We start from the raw sequence: 17,096 nt of genomic DNA on the forward strand, positions 1-17,096 counted from the left end.
CCGCAAAAAAAACGCATCGCAGTAAAAAAGCAGCATGTTCATTAATTTTGCGGATTTTTCCCGCATTTTTCCCGCTATTTAATGCATTGGGAAAGCTCCGGAAAAAAAACCGCGCAAAAAAAGCATTAAAAAAAACCAAAAAAAACCGCATGCGGATTTCTGGCAGAAATGTCCGTTTTTTGTCAGGAAATTTCTGTAAGAAATCCTGAACGTGTGCACATACTCTTAGAATGTTTTTTCAATAGAGCCAACGTATTCTGCAGAAATGTATCACATAAAAAGCACTTTTGTAAAAACAAAGCATCCTTTAAAGAATTGGTCTCACAGAGACCAGTAAAAAAAAATTTAATTACATAAATAATATAATTATATACATATAATTATATAAATATATATAAACAGCAACATCAGAAAGAAGGAATATGAGAAGCTGGAGAAATACGAGGGCCTCAAAGGAAAACTGGAGAAGATGTGGAAGGTGAAGGCAACAGCGATTCCAGTGGTGATAGGAGCACTTGGAGCAGTGACCCCCTAAGTTGGGAAATTGGCTACAACACAAAATAGAGCCCACTAGGATTATTAGGTACTTTAACTCAAAACATACACGAGTAACAAAAAATGGTTAATAAATAACCAAAAAGAGCATAAACCTTTTTTTAAATAAATATTTTATTAAATTCTATGAAAAAAAAAAAAAAAAAAGTTGAAAACCCTCCCAAAGCATTTTAAAAAATATCATAATTGTGATGCCAGTCAATTATTTATTAAAGCTATAGACCAAATTACTTTCGGACAAAGAGGTAGTGATCTCAACAAAACCTTAGCTCAGGCAGGGAGCTGCTGGATATACAGACTTAATACGATCGCACCAGCAGGCCTTAATGAAAGCTTTGGGTTTGGGACTTTTCTCTAAGTTTATTTATACATCAAGGTCAACATTTCGGGTATCTATTTTTATTTTTAGGGGTTTAGATGTAGAATTTTTATGTTGGTATTGATGTTTTTTCTTTTTTTTTTTTTTTTGTTTAACAGTATTTGGGAGTTGTGTTGGCAGAGTATTGTATATCTATCCTTGTGGCCTATCTTCTCCCTTAATTGCCATCTTATTGCCATCTCCGTGTGCGGTTCCACCATTACTCCCAAGCAACATGCCCGCTGCCTTGGGGTCATCCTTGATTCCAAGCTTTCATTCACCCCCCACATCCGATCACTGGCTCGCTCTTATCTGCATCTCAAAAATATTTCTAGAATTCGCCCTTTTCTTACTTTCGACTCTGTCTCACTTATTCATTCTCGTCTGGAATATTGTAACTCTCTACTAATCGGCCTCCCTCTTACCAGACTCTCCCCGCTCCAATCTGTCCTGAATGCTGCTGCCAGGATCATATTCCTCACCAACCGTTACACCAATGCCTCTACCTTGTGCCAGTCATTACACTGGCTACCCGTCCACTCCAGAATCCAGTACAAAACTACTACCCTCATCCACAAAGCACTCCATGGCTCAGCACCACCCTACATCTCCTCTCTGGTCTCAGTCTACCACCCTACCCGTGCCCTCCGCTCCACTAATGACCTCAGGTTAGCATCCTCAATAATCAGAACCTCCCACTCCCGTCTCCAAGACTTTACACGTGCTGCGCCGATTCTTTGGAATGCACTACCTAGGTTAATACGATTAATCCCCAATCCCCACAGTTTTAAGCGCGCCCTAAAAACTCATTTGTTCAGATTGGCCTACCGCCTCAACGCATTAACCTAACTATCCCTGTGTGGCCTAATAAATAAATAAATTAAAAAAAAACCAAAAACAATCAGGTTCCTCGCATCATGTTCTCATACACTTTATGCAGTCAATAGCCTCTGTGTCTGTACTGCTACATACTTAGGCTGTTAACTGGTTCATGCAGCTTTACATGAACACCCGAGCCTTACACTATGGCTGGTCCAAATAACTAAAGCAATTGTTACCATCCACCTCTCGTGTCTCCCCTTTTCCCTCATAGTTTGTAAGCTTGCGAGCAGGGCCCTCATTCCTCCTGTCCTGGTATCTGTTTTGAACTGTGATTTCTGTTATGCTGTAATGTCTATTGTCTGTACAAGTCCCCTCTATAAGTTGTAAAGCGCTGCGGAATATGTTGGCGCTATATAAATAAAATTATTATTATTATTTATTATTAATTATCTGGAGGAAGCTGCACACATCTTCATTCTTGTGCGGAGTTGTCTTCTACAGCAATTGAGTCAAGTGGAATCCTTCCAGTGTTTTTAACTTTTTGAATATAGAACATAGTATACACCTAAGTGTATACAGGTACGCGCTGGATGATAGCAGATGGAAATACTAATAGATGACCTATATAACAATATGGGATTAAACAACACAAAGTGTGTACTGTTATAATGTCTTGATAGATGTCACTTTATCACGAGTAACAGCCTGCTAGGGGGATAAGGTACAGAGTGCATAAACGACTTCCTACCTCCAGTGATGAGTCCTTAATAGACTGGAGGGTTGTAGTGCTGCTGCAGTGGTTCCAGAAGAGATCCAGGTAGATAGATAAAAAAATCCAAACAGGTGGCTGCTCCGGCCAGTGGCTGCTCCGGCCGGTAGCAGCCCCCTTAAGCAAACCTCCGGGTAGGAGCGGGATCCTGTAGAGCCAGACGCCGCATGGAGTGAGCGGTGCGCAGGACCTTCGTGATGTCTCGTGTCACATGACTGCTACCCGAACCCGAGAGTGATTGTAAGTACGGAGTGCAGTGAGGATCAATCAACCGACGCGTTTCGGAGACGGTAGTCTCCTTCCTCAGGGATGATCCCTGCTCCGTACTCTTAGTCCTTATATAGTCTGTCTCTCATGCTAAAAGCTGTTTATTGGAAGCCAAAAAGTTCCGTGCCAGTATTCAAACCTCTTGGCACGATGGTGTCCAAAATGAAGATCCATTTGGTCTCAGTTCTAGACATCGCTTTAATGTAATCACCGCCCCTCCAGTGTCGATGTACCGTGGCTATCCCTGAGACTTTCATCTGTTGTGCCAGTCCGTTATGATGTTCTATAAAATGCTGGGAAAGTGGATGTCCCATAAAATGGTTCATAATGTTCCTAATATGCTCACTAATCCTTGTTTTTAACAGGCGTTTTGTCCTCCCCACATATAGTTTCCCACAAGGGCACTCTATAGTATAGATTACCCCTGTAGTAGAGCATGTTATGAAGTCCTTAATTTGGATCGTCCTGTCTCCTTTTTTAACCCCTTTCTGCCAGTTGACAGAATAGTACGTCAGCTGGCAGATCCCCTGCTTTAAGGTGGGCTCCGGCAGTGAGCCCACCTTAAAGCCGCGACATGTCAGCTGTTTTGTACAGCTGACATGTGCGCGCAATGAGCGAGAGCGGAATCGCGATCCGCCCGCGCCCATTAACTAGTTAAATGCCGCAGTCAAGCGCTGACAGCGGCATTTAACTATCGCTCCCGGCCGTGCGGCCGGAGATGCTCGCCCGCTGACTCCCGTCACATGATCGGGGGTCAGCGGTGCATTGCCATAACAACCAGAGGTCTCCTTGAGACCTCTATGGTTGTTGATGGCCGATTGCTTTGAGCGCCACCCTGTGGTCGGCGTTCAAAGTACACCTGGAATTCTGCTACATAGAGGTGATCTGTACTTCACCTCTATGTAGCAGAGCCGATCAAGTTGTGCATGCTTCTAGCCTCCTATGGAGGCTATTGAAGCATGCCAAAATTAAAAAAAAAAGTGGTTAAAAATATAAAAAAAATATAAAAGTTCAAATCACCCCCCTTTCGCCCCCAATCAAAATAAAACAATTAAAAAAAAATTAAACATACACATATTTGGTATCGCCGCGTTCAGAATCGCCCGATATATCAATAAAAACAAAGGATTAACCTGACCGCTAAATGGCGTAGCGAGAAAAAAATCAAAACGACAAAATTACGTTTTTTTGGTCGCCGCGACATTGCATTAAAATGCAATAACGGGCGATCAAAAGAATGTATCTACACCAAAATGGTATCATTAAAAACGCCAGCTCGGCACGCAAAAAATAAGCCCTCAACCGACCCCAGATCATGAAAATTGGAGATGCTACAGGTATCGGAAAATCGCACATTTTTTTTTTTTTAAGCAAACTTTGGAATTTTTTTTCACCACTTAGATAAAAAAAAAAACCTAGACATGTTAGGTGTCTAAGAACTCGTAATGACCTGGAGAATCATAATGTCAGGTTAGTTTTAGCAAAAAAGCCAAACAAAAAACAAGTGTGAGATTGCACTTTTTTTGCAATTTCATCACACTTGGATTTTTTTTCCCGTTTTCTGTTACACGGCATGGTAAAACCAATGGTATCATTCAAAAGTACATCTCGTCCCGCAAAAAATAAGCCCTCAACCGACCCCAGATCATGAAAATTGGAGATGCTACGATGGAAAAATTAAAAAGTTATGGCTCTGGGAAGGAGGGGAGCGAAAAACGAAAACGAAAAAAACAGAAAAAGCTCCGGGGGTGAAGGGGTTAATATCCATTCATTTGTGTGTGATAGTATTTTTGCACATATTACATTTATGGCACGGAAAAAATCCTTTTAGTTTGGAGTGACAAATAGAAGACTGTATCAGAGAGGACTTTTTCTGTACCGTAGGGGCAATCAAATTTCCCAGGTATAGGGATTTTTTTATACACAAAACGGGGCTTGTCCGTGACCTTATCACCCAAAATCTTGTCATTTTTTAAGATATGCCAGTGTTTACTGACTATCTTTTGAAGAATCTTTGAGTTGGTGTTATATTTCGTTATAATAGGGATAAGATCTATATTTTCTGTATGTCTCAGAACTGGATCAATAAGTTCTTGTCTGCATTTGATCATGGCCATTTTTTTTTCGATTTTTCTAACATTCCTTTGTCATAACCTTTTTCTAAGAATTTTTTTTGTTAGTGTTAGCATTTCCAATTCAAAGTCGTGGGGCCTTGAGCAGTTGCGGTGGATCCTGGTAAACTGGCTTTTCGGGATGTTGAGCAGCCAGCTAGGGAGATGACAGCTATCTAGAAGGATATAACTGTTCGTGTCAGTGGGTTTAATAAAAAGTACGTGTTTGAATTTTAAGATCCTCAATAAAAATTGTAAGATCTAGAAAATTGATCTCAGTGGTACTGGTGGTGGAGGTGAACTTTAAAAAATACTGATTTTTATTTATATCTATTAAAAAGAGTATCCCGGCCACCAGACCAAATAAAAACAATATCATCAATAAAACGCCTCCAGAGGACCAGGTTCGCGCGTAGGCAACCTCCTGGGTATATGTAGTGTTCTTCCCAATTACCCACATAGAGGTTATCTATTTTTATTTTTAGGGGTTTTAATGTAGAATTTTTATGTTGGTATTGATGTTTTTTCTTTTTTTTTTTGTTTAACAGTATTTGGGAGTTGTGTTGGCAGAGTATTGTATATCTATCCTTGTGGCCTATCTTGTCCCTTAATTATCTGGAGGAAGCTGCACACATCTTCATTCTTGTGCGGAGTTGTCTTCTACAGCAATTGAGTCAAGTGGAATCCTTCCAGTGTTTTTAACTTTTTTAAATAATGCATATATATGTCTATTACTATTTGGTGTCTTTTACACTTATTATGTTCATTGTCATGCACTTTTATTCAGCCTTTGCACTTCAGTATGTTTATTGGCACCATAACCCGCCAGTTAGGCATTTTTTATATAATTTATTAATTAAATTAAATTCGTTTAGTGATTTTTGAATGGTGGTTAATATTAGCTATTTGCTCTGATTGTTTGTTGGACACTGTATTTATTCACATATTTAACACATACTTTCTACACTTTTATTTTCATTTATTTAATATCATATTATAGATTTATGGTATTATCTGTTTAATAGTTTTCCATTAAGACACTATGAGTTGTAATTTTTATAATGATTATAGGTTTATGAGATCACACTAATAATAATGGTGAAATATGCATTTCCCTTTAAATTTAGCCACAGAGACAATTGCATAGGATCTAAAAAATGTGTTATGTGACCTAATGGTTGCTATTTTTTAACATCATTTTAATTTTTACTTCCCCATAGCTGCTCAAATGCCAATTTGAGTTAAACTTACTGTCACCACAGCGATAGGTAATGGGCCCTGGTCTATGTGCGCATGTGTCACGGATGCGCTGACGAGCGGCCGATTCAATCCCCGGTGTCTATGTCGTCTCCATGATGACCCGACGCTCGAGATTGAGATGCCGCGAGTCGCCTAGTCTCCTGGGTGACGGCGGGTTGATAGGTGGATCAGGTCCGTCAGCAACTCTGCTGAAGTAAGAAGTCATGTGACTGCACACGTGACAGACATACCCCTAGAGGAGGAGATTTAAAGGGAACCTGTCACCACGTTTTTGGAAGATGGGATAAAAATAGCGTTAAATAGGGGCAGAGGTGGGCGTTACATTAGTGTGTGTGTTATGCGTTTATTACCCACCTAAGTTGCCGAAATAACTTTGCAAAGTCTCCGTTTTCGCCTGTCAATCAGGCTGGTCAGGTCGCATGGGCGTTGTCTTCCCCCAGATTTGGCGTAGTTTTCCGTTGGTGGCGTAGTGGTGTGCGCATGCCCAAAGTCCGGAATCCTCTTCCAGGGGATTTAAAATAGCGCGGTGTTCGTTATTGCATTGGTGATCGGTGGGCGCGGCCATCTTCCTTTGGCCGCGCGTGCGCAGAAGCGGCGCTCTGCTGGCCGCGGCTTCAGGAAAATGGCCGCCGCGATATCCATCTGCGCACGCGCGGCATCCCGCGGCCATTTTCCTGAAGCCGCGGCCAGCAGAGCCCCGCTTCTGCGCACGCGCGGCCAAAGGAAGATGGCCGCGCCCACCGATCACCAATGCAATAACGAACACCGCGCTATTTTAAATCCCCTGGAAGAGGATTCCGGACTTTGGGCATGCGCACACCACTACGCCACCAACGGAAAACTACGCCAAATCTGGGTGAAGACACCACGCCCATGTGACCTGACCAGCCTGATTGACAGGCGAAAACGGAGACTTTGCAAAGTTATTTCGGCAACTTAGGTGGGTAATAAACGCATAACACACACACTAATGTAACGCCCACCTCTGCCCCTATTTAACGCTATTTTTATCCCATCTTCCAAAAACGTGGTGACAGGTTCCCTTTAATTAGCTGTCAGTACCCTTCGTTTACCAGGTCCTTGAACAATTCTGCTGCAGTATAAAGTCACGTGACTTTACACATGACATACTTACCTCCTGGAAAAGAGACTTTATTGGCTAAAAAGCGCTGCTTTTGATTACACGATTTTTCTGTCCTCTATATACACACCTCCCTATTGTGATGTTGTGGTTGGTGAATTGTTCTTTAAACATGATGTCAGCCCCCTCCCCGACACACGCCTCCTGATGAAGTTTTGATACGAAATGTGCAGTGGGGACAGTCTTTCAAAGTACATATTAATGTAAGTATTGCCATCTTGATTGTTTTAGCATACGATTTTCTGATGTGACCATTGTTCCACGTAAGGGGAATGTAACCCCTAATAGTGCTTTTTTTTTTTGTATACAACCAGCTTGACAAGGCACCATTGAACTACGTGATAAAATATATGATGTTGTGTCCCCATTCTTTTGTAAATGTCCAGTAGTATTTATATATTGTAGTATTTTTTTTATTCATATAATTTAAATAAATTTAAAAAAAAAAAAAAAGGTTTATACTTTTTTTGGTTATTTATTAACCAGTTTTTGTGACACATACAACAGATCCCAGGAGCAACAACTGAACTCTGTCCAGAAAAGCGCAATGCTGGGAACAACTAAGATCCTGCAAAGAACCCTCAAACTCCCATGCCTCTGGTAGAGGACCCGAGAATGAGAAAGGACAAAAAAAGACCACCCCCATTGGGGATGAGAAGGAAGAGAGATATTAGAGCACTGGCATGCATGTACTTTATTCCCATGGGTGTTTCAGAGCTGGGACTACCAGTGATCAGCAAGCTGACCTATGTTGTGGCTAGGCAATACCTTGCAACGAGCCCAATAATCCTTAATGCACATCCACCATTAATTTTTTTTTTTTTTAAATATACTGGGTTATTTAGTAATCTGAAAGTGCCTCCAATATTGCCCTATACTAGGCACCAGTATTAGTCTCTTCTAGTAAGGATGGAAGTCATTTAGTGTCTCGTCTCCACGCGAAAACACTGAAAAAAGGAGCAGTTAGCTACATACAGGCTATATGTCCACGTCATCATGTCTCATCAGTGTTCAATAAGATTATCTAGAAATTCTAGTGAAAACAATGAAGGTCTTACTTTTTTGCAGGAGCTGTCTTTTGCAGATTCCACATTTTTAGTGTATGATCTTCCGATGCAGTGATCAGGACTGGCTCTGTAGGGTGGAACGCAAGTCCCCGTATTCCATCAAAGTGACTTCTAAGTGTAAACTTAGGATTCCATGTTTTTCTGAGTGCATCCTTGTTGTTTGCAATCTGTGAAAGAACCAGGAACCCTTACAAACAGATGCAAACACAAACCTGTACATAAGCAAATTTAGTAGAAAAATGGGTTTTATCTAAGGTGGTTTCCTTAACTCCAGTCCTCATGGCCCCCAACAGATAATGTTTTCAGGATTTCCTTATTGCACAGGTCTGAAGGAATTATCAAGGCATCAAAAACTGCCGCAGGTTCTCACCTGTGCAACACTGAGGAGATAATGAAAACATGATCTGTTGGTGGCCGTGAGGACCAGAGTTTGGGAAACACTGGGGTTTCTAAGGACAGCTTATATGTTCTCTGACTATCACACTGCCCCGGGCTCTGCAATACCAGACACAGCCAATGTACAAGGGGGGCAGTGGTTTAAGAAGAATGTCATGTTTGTTTTAAGTGATAGAAGATTGGGATATACAGTAAATTGTATCTTTAAAAAAAAAACAAACCTATATTTATAAGGGATATTTTACTGAATATTTATTTACATGGATTAAAAGAGGGAACAAGAGAAAAAATCTAACCCCTGAGGTAATAAATATTTTAAGGGGTTTTCACTAAAATGATACTGATGACCTAATCCTATCTGATCACTAATCAATACCACTGTATAGGAAAACCTCCATAACAGGTCAAAAGGGGGGTTTTTGTTCTCTTTCGGTATTCTTGCTGCTCTCCTGAGTATTCCTTTTAAAAAACAAAAAAACATTCCACCATACAGTTTTTAGAGATTTTGCGGGGCTCTGGGGCTTTCACAAAATGTCGGCAGAGCCCTCACACCGCCAAACACCCCGTCCTATGAGCCTGAGGCCTGCAGCATTGCCCCACTGTTGTCTCCGCCAGAAGCTTTTTGCAGCAGCGACCCTGTGACCCCACTCCATCGCAGCTACGGTTCGGATTATAAAACACATCCTCATTTTTCCAGCCAAATTTGAGGGGAAAAAAGTGCATGCTATAATCCGAAAAATGCAGTAAATGAAACCAGATTGTGCAAATTTATAATCTGTATTTCTGATTGCAGATTATTGTATTCTGCTTTCTGCACATTTATGAAAGCTGCTCTCTTGCCGGTTTGTAGATATGGAACATTGAACACTTGTGACCCCCCTCCCCTCCCAATAATCACAAGAACGGGGCTCCCATAAATCTAATTTCCCCCTGAAATGAGAGGAGCAGCTGATTCTAGCAGCTGCACGCATGTCCATTGTAAAAGTCAGCTCATCCGGCAGATTTTCAAGCAGAATTTTGGTGTGGACAGGTCTTTTCTCTGCACGGCTGCTGCTTAAACTCGCGCTGTTCCACAATCCTGATCGCCGTCTCCCATAGAGATGACTGGGAGGCACGAAGGAAGCGGCCGCCGTGGATATTCAGCAGAATGTCGGCATGGCTGTCCGCAGCAGTCTTCTGCTTGAAGATCTGCCATGTGAACTGGCACTCATGTGTTATGTGTACAGGTTAAGTATTAGGTTACTACAATACCCCCTTTAAGACATGCAACTGTACGTTATTGCATGAAAGCAGGCAGAGTAGCAGCAGTCCGTAGGGTTGAACTTTGCTGCCTGCAAACTACTGACAACCTTCAACTTTACAATGAACGAGCAGGGAGGTGGGCAAATGGGAGGTCGAAGGGGTGAGTGGATTAATCACTTTTGAGCCCTTAACGCCTGAATATAATGTGCTACAAGGGCCAGGGGAGCGTTGGCAGTGTCTGATGTCACATGTCAGACACAACCGGCCCCTTCTGCTGCAGCAATACAGTGTGAGTGCGGCCGTGAGTGACTGGGACAAGCTAAAGTAATTTGCCAGGCCCACAGTGTGTCTCACCCAGTCTGGCACCCCTCCTCCCACCCCATCCCCCTCTTTGCTCACTGAGCCACATACACCATTGATGGCAGTAATGCCCTGATGGCGGCCCTGTCTGCAGGTTAACAGCGTTTTTCACGTGACAGGTTCCCTTTAAATACTAAAACCTCAATCCATCATAACTTACATCATACGTTAAAGAGTCTGCCTCATTGGCCACTGTGAGTCCAGCCAATTCTCCTAGTCCTAGTTCATTTTCTAATGCTTCATCTGCTCCCATGATGAAAGATTTCCCAGATGATGGTGGAAACGTTAATGCTTCAACTAAAAAAGAAAACAGAATGAAAATATAATTTGTATATATTTATATAGACTTTTTTCAATATTGACCATGGAAAGGATTAGGATAAGTGCCTTTTAGTATATAATGGATTTACGGTACGTCATTAGTTTACGAAAAACCTCATGTCTTAATTTCATGCAATGATGTACAAAGCAATTTGATGCATCAATTTCCTACAAAAATAGCAGGAGAAGCTAGATACTTACTTTCTGATATCTTGGTGGAACTAAACTTTCCAGTATACTTGGTTTTGCAGGTAAGGCTACTTTCACACTAGCGTTGTGCACTGCACGACGCTATGCGACATTGCGGCGCACCGATGCTAGCTGTGAATGCGCCGCACAACGGGGGCAGCGGATGCAGTTTTCCAACGCATCCACTGCCCCATTGTGAGGTGCGGGGAGGTGGGGGCGGAGTTCCGGCCGCGCATGCGCGGTCGGAAATGCTGCAGACGATGCACCAAAAAACGTTACAAGCAACGTTTTTTGGTGGCAACGGTCCGACGCAACCGTCACACGATGTGTGCAATGCGTCGCACTGTGTCGCTAATAAAAGTCTATCAAAAAGTAGAAAGAACAGCGCTCCAACCGGGTGTTATTATCCAAGTAAAAGAATCTTTATTCCAGCCATGATAAAATAGCGACGTTTCGGCCGAACATCCGGCCTTTTTCAAGCTAATAAAAGTCTATGGAGAAAAAAAACACATCCTGCAAGCACTTTTGCAGGATGCGTTTTTTCTGCAAAACGACGCATAGCGACGTGCAGTGCACGACGCTAGTGTGAAAGTAGCCTAACTTACAATACATGCCTGGTAATCTTTTAATAAGCCATATATTAGGGTAGACAACTAGAGAACTCTCCTGAAGTGCGAATAAACCTTGGCCAACTGATTACCGTATTTTTCGGACTATAAGAAGCACTTTTTCCCCAAAAAATTTTGAAGTAAAATGGGGGGCATCTTATAGTCTAAATGCATCCTTACCGGGGGGTTGCGGCAGTGGCGTAGCAGCAGAACCAGCAGCGGCAGAGGTGTGGTGATGCTGAGGCTCGGTGTCAGCAGTGGGCGGTGGGGAGTGCATCGTTTGTTTCCCTGCGGCCATCTTCCTGAAGCCATGGGCCACCGGAAGCTTTGCGTGCACAGATTGAGATCTCGGCGGCCCTCGGCTTCAGGAAAATGACCACCGGAGGCCGCGCATGCGCAGATTGAAGTCTCGGCGGCCATATTCCTGAAGCCGACAGCTGACGAGATCTCAATCTGCCCACGCGCGGCCTCAGGAAGATGGCCACCAAGAAATCAGTGATGCACTGAGCTCTGCTCGCAATGGATACCGGCCCGCAGCGTCACCACATTTCTGCGACAGGAATCCTGATAAAGAGACCCTGCTCTATGCTCTGCCTCACTGCCGACACCGGACCCGCAGCATCGCACCCCGGGACTGCAGCATTGCCCCACTTCTGCTGCCGCAGGCTTCCTGGGGAAGGGACCATGCCTCCTGTGACGCTGCTCTACCACCACCGGCCCTCAGGTAAGATATCTTGACCCCTTAATGACTGTCAATACGTCATTTTACTGACATGCGATATAAGAAAATAGCATCCCCATACAGGTGATAAATCCAGCAGCTGTCGGCTGTACACTATAGCTGACAACTTGCTGCATCTGCCACGATCAGTGTTGGCACCGTCCATATCTGTTTAACCTTTTAGATGCTGCTGTCAATGAATATATTACATAAATGGTTAAAAGTGTGGGGGCTTCCTCTTTATCCCCATTGGCACCCTGAGATTATGATTGTGTGGTCCTGATGTTTGCCATGGCAGTTCCTGGCCAAATAGTGGCCTTAGAGTCTGCTGGCTGCAGTGGCCTGTCCAGAAGTCAGGGACATTTAGGTGGTAAAAACACACTTTTTCATTCCGGTCATGTCATTTTGCATTCATTCCTAGAAAGCACTTTTTGGGGGTTTGCACTATACTGGACCCCTAAAGTCACTTCAAACATGGATAGGTCTCTAAATAATTTTTTTGTAAATTTCCATGAAAAACTGCTGTTACATTTTTAAACCTCCTAAAATGCTAACAATACAAAATAACATTTTACAAATGGTGCTGATGTAAAGCCGACATGTGGGAAATGTTATTTATTAATGTTTTTGTGTGGTATGACTATCTGGATTAAAGGGATAATCATTCAAAGTTTGAAAAATTGCAATTTATTTTCATTTTTGTCAAATTTCTGATATTTTTTTTTATAAATAAACACAAAACATATCAACTTAAACTTACCATTATCATAAAGTATAATGCTCCAGGGGAAAAAAAAAACTCCAAATCACTGGGAATTGTTGAAGCGTTCTAGAGTTAATACTACATAAAGTGACACTGGTCAGATTTTAAAAATTTGGCCCAGTCACTAAGGGGTTAAATTCGGACAATAAGATGGACCCCCATCTTATAAAAATCTTTTTTCTGCTATTTTACACCCCAAAATTTGGGGTGAGTCTTATAGTCCAAAAAATACGGTATGTGTTTTTTGTGGAGAACAAAACGACCAGACGTGTGAGGAGAAACTGCCCGGATCCCCATCAGCCCGGCTAAGGCAGTCCAGTTTGAGAAACTATAATTACTGATTTTAGGGACCAATTTATAACTACTGGACAAACGCCTGACAATTATTTAATACAAGTATCGGACAGGATAAATAAGCCAGTGAAACTTCACTTATTCCATATTAAAACAGATAGACAATTGTGGAATGTTAGTATAAAACGTAATGGAGTGGTTAGTGCTTTGAACAAGAGCTAGCATAACAAATTGGGCAAGCATTAAACATTTAAGGGTATTAGATACTGTAATGCCGTACACGCTGGCTTCAGAAAAAACAAACCTTCCTTTAACACTTAAATAGCGGAGTTATCACTCTCCTCATCCTAACCTTACCAATAAGTCTTTCATGTACTGAATTTGTTTCAACTCCTCGCCCCATAGACATGCACGATTAGCTTATTTTCTCAATGGGGAGAGAGAAATTAGCCAGTACCAGGCACCTCTCGCAATAGCCAATCTCCTTTGAGACTGTAAATGGGAACCTGTCATATGATTCATGCTGCCCGAAAGCTAGACAGTATGAATCAGACCCTAGCTGTGTGATTGCGGCCAGGTAGGTCTTACTCTGAAATGCTGCGATGTTAAACAGTAAACATGCCTGGAAGAGTCGGTTGGGGACTGTAAGAGGAGTAGACTGAGGCATATCTTCGGCAGCTTCTCCCTGCCTCGCTCCAGCTGACTATGTGTGTACAGGTAGAGAAGGTGGCTTTCTCCTGTCTGATACCTGCTCCTTTACCCCAATTCCGCTACCACTCTCTGCTACTCTTCCCTCGTTTGAGGTGCACTCTGTCCGCATCTACTCCCCCTCCAACCTCCAGCTATCATCTACCACCCCCCACAACTAGCCATCTCTACCTTTCTCGACCACTTCATCACCTGGCTACTTCATTTCCTCTCTGCTGACATCCCCACTATCATCATGGGTTACTTCAATATCTTAATTGACATTTCCACCCCAGCTGCCCCTAAACTTTTAATAGCTCACTGCCTCCTTTGGCCTCACTCAATGGTCCTCGGCGGCCACTCACAAAGATGGCTACACACTGGATCCCATCTTCACCGCCTCTGTTCCCTTACTATTCTCACTAACTCACCCCTCCCCCTGTCTGACCACAACCTACTAACATTCTCTTCCCTCTCCTAGCGCGCAACCCCCACTCCACAAACTCACTCACCCTCACAGAAATCTCAAACACCTCAATTTACAATCAGTCTCTGAGTCCTTTATCCCTCTTACAGACATAGCTTCCCTTCATGACACAGTTGCTGCTGCCACTTTTTATAACACCACAATAACAGCAACACTTGATTCGGCTGCCCCCCTCACACATAGCAAAACTCATACAATCAACAGGCAGCCTTGGCTGACAAGCCGGACCAAAGAACTGAGACGAGCTTCCAGGGTCGCTGAGCAAAGATGGAAGAGATCCTGATCTGCTGAGCACTTCATCGCATACAAGCAGTCCCTCGCCAGCTTCAAGTCCACACTCACCGCCACAAAACAAACTTACGGTACTTCTCATCTCTCATATCCTCCGTCTCACAACCCTAAAAAGCTTTTCAACACTTTAAATTCTCTACTACGTCCCCCAGCACTTCCTCCCTCTCCTCTCTGCCAAAGACTTTGCCTCTTGCTTTAAGCAGAAGATTGATTCGATCAGTGAAAGCTTTAGCCCACAGCCCCCAATGTCCCTCTTAGCTGCTCAGCCCTTTTATTCCAAAACCAGCTTCTCCACCATGACAGAAGATAAGCTCTCCACCCCGTCAAGATCACATCTCACCACTTGCACACTTGACCAGCTCCCGTCCCACCTAATCCCTAACCTCGCCACAGTCTTCATCCCATCCCTAACACACCTCTTCCACCTCTCACATACAAATGGTGTCTTCCCCTCATCCTTCAAACATGCCTTGCTCACACCCATCCTCAGAAAGCCCTCCCTTGACCCATTCTCTGTGTCTAGCTATCACCCGATATTCTCTTCTCCCTTATGACTCAAAACTACTGGAACAGCATGTCTATCTTGAACGGTCCTCCTACCTCTCCTCCTGCTCCCTGTTTGACAGGTTACAATCTGGCTTTCGACCGCATCACTCAACTGAAACCGCCCTAACTATAGTTACCAACGACCTACTAATCGCCCTTACACTACTCTGTCCTCCTCCTCCTGGATCTGTATTCGACACTGTCAACCATTCCCTCCTGCTTCAGATTCGCTCATCTCTTGGCATCACAGACTTGGCCCTATCCTGGATCTCATCATATCTAACAGCCTGAACATTCAGTGTCTCACTCTCCCACAAACTCCTCACCTCGCCCCCTTGTCTGTCGGTGTTCCCCAAGGCTCAGTCCTAGGGCCCCTGCTCTTCTCCATTTACACCTTTGGCCTGGGACAGCTCATAGAATCCCAACTATCTGGACTCGACCTCACCTCCTTACTGACCAAAATCCCACAAAGGCTGTCTGCTATTTCAACTTTCTTTTCGCTTGCTTTCTAAAACTGAACATGGACAAAACAGAATTCATCATCTTTCCCCCATCCCCCCTCCACGAGACTTATCCATCAATGTCAATGGCTGCTCACTTTCCCCAGTCCACACGCTCGGTGCTTCGGGGTGATCCTCGACTCTGCCCTCTCTTTCAAGCCAAATATCCAAGCCCTTGCCTCCTCCTGCCGGCTCAAACAAAAATATTTCCCGCATCCGTGCATTCCTTGACCATTAAACCACAAAAACGCTAGAGCACGCCCTTATTTCCTGCCTCAACTACTGCAACCTCCTACTTTCTGGCCTCCCCTCTAGCACTCTGGTACCACTCCAGTCCATCCTTCACTCTGCTGCCCAACTAATCCACCTGTCTGCCAGTTTTTCCCCAGCCTCTCCTCTCTGCCAAGCCCTTCACTGGCTTCCTATTGTCCAGAGGCTCCAGTTCAAAACCTTAGCTATGACATACAAAGCCATCCACAACCTGTCTCCTCCATACATCTGTGACAAGGTTGCCCGGTACTTACCCACACGCAACCTTCGATCCTAACAAGATCTCCTTCTGTACTCCCCTCTTATCTCTTCTTCCCACAACCGCATACAAGACTTCTCTCGTGCTTCCCCCATATTCTTGAACTCTTTAACCCAACACATCAGACTCTCGCCTAGAACAGAAAATTTCAAAAAGGACCTGAAGACCCACCTCTTCCGACAAGCCTACAACCGGCCGTGATCCTTAGTCTGCTGAACCACTGCACGACCAGCTCTATCCTCTCCTACTGTATCCTCACCCATTCCCTGTAGACTGAGTCCTCACGGGCAGGGTCCTCTACTTCTGTACTTGTGTGTGGCTTGTTTTGCTCATGTCTATCGTACTTATCTATATCTGTCCCTTTCACGTGTTAAGCGCCATGGAATAAATGGCGCTGTAAAAATATATAATAATAATAATATATGGAGAGACCTGAATGGATAAACGATTGGGTGGCGAAAGGACGGTGGGTACCTGGCAAGAAAGTCCCCAGATAACACATCCAAGCATGTTTACTCTGAAACAAGTGATGCCAGGCTCCCTTGAAAGCACAACATTCCAATGAAACAGTGGGTTCAGACAAGGTCCCCAATGTGCATAGACACCATTAGTTTGATGACCGTATACATGACAGACAAGAGGTAGCTGTCATATACTTAGTGTATTTTGCGGATTATAAGACGGACCACAAATTTTGAGGAGAAAAATAAGAAAAATACTTTTTTTTAAATAAAATGGTGGTGCTTCTTATAATCCATGCGTCTTATTGCTTACCGGGGGTGGTGGATGCGGTGAAGCGGGGTCCCAGGGTC

General features: G+C 43.5%; 1 protein-coding gene across 3 annotated transcripts in view; it reads right to left on the reverse strand.

The window, feature by feature from the left end:
- Positions 1-17,096, reverse strand: part of STRN (striatin) — a 176,533-nt gene that overhangs the window by 41,826 nt on the left and 117,611 nt on the right. For all 3 annotated transcript variants that reach the window (XM_077283060.1, XM_077283059.1, XM_077283058.1), the window contains 2 exons: positions 10,509-10,645; positions 8,342-8,517 (listed from right to left, as the gene is read on the reverse strand). In XM_077283060.1, the coding sequence (XP_077139175.1) occupies positions 8,342-8,517; positions 10,509-10,645 (313 nt within the window). The remainder of the gene's footprint in view (positions 1-8,341; positions 8,518-10,508; positions 10,646-17,096) is intronic.

Source organism: Ranitomeya variabilis, chromosome 2 (genome assembly GCF_051348905.1).
Source record: "Ranitomeya variabilis isolate aRanVar5 chromosome 2, aRanVar5.hap1, whole genome shotgun sequence".
NCBI lineage: Eukaryota > Metazoa > Chordata > Amphibia > Anura > Dendrobatidae > Ranitomeya > Ranitomeya variabilis.